At 43.9% G+C, this 2858-nt stretch overlaps 1 protein-coding gene across 1 annotated transcript; it reads left to right on the forward strand.

The window, feature by feature from the left end:
- Positions 1–2165: 2165 nt before the first annotated feature.
- On the forward strand, positions 2166–2812 carry LOC107134951 (olfactory receptor 49-like; the record flags this gene model as incomplete). Its single annotated transcript, XM_015476942.1, has 1 exon — positions 2166–2812. A coding segment is annotated over one exon (647 nt), but the record flags the coding sequence as incomplete, so codon positions are not given.
- Positions 2813–2858: the final 46 nt, after the last annotated feature.

Consider the following 2858-nt stretch of genomic DNA (forward strand, 5'->3'; position numbering starts at 1 on the left):
TAGCCCTCTGGCCAAACTCTTCCTTTGTCTCCTTGTTATAGGAATCACTGATTTTTCCCCGTCCCTATTGTACTCTGCTGAACCTTGGCTTCCCTCCTGCTTTCCAGCTCCAATAACCTGAAGATGAACAAGATCACAGACTTCATGTCAGTTCTTCCTAGAGGCATATGGAGAAGGCACACCACCGCAGGCGAATGTACTTGCACACACACACACACACAGTTGTAATCTCCATAAATTTGTTTTCTAACATTTTGAGACTGTCTGAAAAAGGAAATAACTTTTAGAAGCATTCCCACTGTGGACCATACCCAAGTCATGCACTTAAAAGTAAAGAAAACTGGAAGCAATGCCCTCAAACACTCACAAACTTCTGATACACTGTAGCGGGTGAGTAGATGTTCTTTGTTCCCATTTCCTCTTTATATTCTCTCTATGGCTGTGACTCTCCATTTCTTTTCCATCTGCTTTCACTTATTGAGGAACTCATGCAGAGTTTTCTGCTTGACTAGATGGAGCCCCATTACCTCTCCACCTGTGTTCAGTCTCTGCCAGACTTTGCTGTACATCACGGCACACAGTGATTGCTCACAGTTAAGCCAGCTCTATGGGGACCACAGGAGGATCTCATTCTAGTGACATCCTGTAATCAAATGTTGCTTTGCACTTCTCCATCAGCCATTCACATGTCCTCTGTCATGATCACAGGAATGAAACTGATTGCAGTTTTTCTCACCACATCACCTTACTGACACGTTCAGTGCTTATTAATTAAAATATTGAACTCATGTTAATGTATTTGGAAAGGTCATTATAAAGGATTATAGTACAAACCTTCATTTTAAACCAAATCCTTTTTCTTCTCATATCCTGAAATGAGAAAGGATATGAGGAAGAGATATTCTTATAAGAAATTTATCTGCACATCTACTTGCTTTCCAGTGTGCTACAAATATGTAATAATAAAAGTGAATTAAAGAACAAACTAATAAATATTTATGTCATACAAGCATCCAAACCTAAAACCTAATTAGATACAAAAGCTTATCTTGTTTGCAGCACGGGCCTTTGTGATAAAATTTTCCACTAGCCTCTAACACACTCATCCATCACTCTATGGAAAAGTAGCAATAAAAATATCCACTCTCCTAAAGTCAGCTTTGTCAAAGCCTGTCAGTATCAATTTTTTGTTTGTATTGAAATTTGGGATTTGAAATGATGCCTCATTTCAAACTTCTACTCATAAGAGTGGATAACTTCAGTTGATTACCTTGATAACATAACATAAATATTTCTACGTGACAACTTAGTACATACAAAACTGTCTGCAACAGGTTCCTGTTTTCTCTGTACTTCTGGCCCTTGATTTCTGAACAACTGCATAATCTTAGGTTCTTGTTGTTACTCATAAGAAAAGCAAAATCCCAGAGGTTCAATTCCTCTACCCCTCTTCCTGAACACTTGCTTTATCTGTCTGAATTCCAAGATAAGAATAAGCAACAGTGCTATTTTTAAAAGTTGTATTTTGCAATCTTTTCCCTTACTTCTGAATGCTCTATCCACATTTAATGCACAGTGACATCAGATTCCATGGGGAGTTGGCACAAGGCTGACTTTAACTATTTTAGTGGCCAATTTGACAGTGTTGGTTGGTGCTCAGGGGTCATCAACCTATTATGTGATTGTGTATAGTTGTGTTTTTTCAATATTTTTCTTTCTCATTGGTAATAAAATAACTTTAAAAGACACTTTGTATCTATGCACTAATGTAGAGTTGTGTGATTGCAGCTGTGCCTGTCAGCACTGTAAATGAATACTTGGCCTCTGAGAGGGTGAGGGGCACTACAGTATGTCCATGCAGTTGTCCACAGGTCTTGAGAGCCGCTGGATTCCCCATCAAAAGAGGTTCACAGCTTTCCTAAGGAGAGGTGGAAGTTGTCACAAAGTCCATGAGACTCATTCCTATTAGGAGGGCATCCCAGTTATGAGTTCTCTTATCTTCCCTGGCTCATCTCAGGGCCTATTTGAACACTGGAAAATAATCATTTGCTTTCATTATGATTCCCTCCATAAAAACAAAAGGGGCTTAATTCATGTAGGTAGGATGAGTGCCTCCAGGGCGATATGCAAGGAACGGCAATGAACCCCTCTTTCCTTCACTACAGGTGGAAGTGGAAGCTGCATGGATGGGAGCAACCTGACCAGGGTCACTGAGTTCATCCTGCTTGGGTTTCAGAATGAGAAACCCGTGAACATTCTTCTTTTCTCTGTGTTCCTGCTCATGTACCTGACATCTCTGGTCGGCAACACCCTGATCATCCTTCTAGTGTGCTGTGACCGACGCCTGCACTCACCCATGTACTTCTTCGTAGCCAACCTCTCCTTCCTTGAGGTGGCCATCACCTCCACGGTGGTGCCTGAGATGCTGGCCAACACTTTCTCCCTCACCAAAGCCATCTCCTTTGTGGGCTGCCTCACGCAGTCTTTCTTCTACTTCCTCTTGGGGTCCACCGAGTTTTTCCTCCTGGCGGTCATGTCCTTTGATCGGTACGTCGCCATCTGCAACCCACTGCGGTACGCGCTCATCATGAACAGACAGACTTGCGCGGCGCTGCTCCTGGGGTCTTACGTGGGCGCCTTTCTGTCCATCCTGGCGCCATCAGTTTTAACGGCCCCCCTGCCCTTCTGTGGGCCCAACGTGGTGAACCACTTCTGCGACAGCGCCCCGGTGCTGAAGCTGGTCTGCGCGGACACCTCTCTGGCGGAGCTGGCGGACTTCGCCTCCTCGGCGGTGCTGCTCCTGGGCTCTTACGTGGGCGCCTTTCTGTCCATCCTGGCGCCATCAGTTTTAACGGCCC

This window comes from Marmota marmota, unplaced genomic scaffold (genome assembly GCF_001458135.2).
Source record: "Marmota marmota marmota unplaced genomic scaffold, marMar, whole genome shotgun sequence".
NCBI classification, from domain to species: domain Eukaryota; kingdom Metazoa; phylum Chordata; class Mammalia; order Rodentia; family Sciuridae; genus Marmota; species Marmota marmota.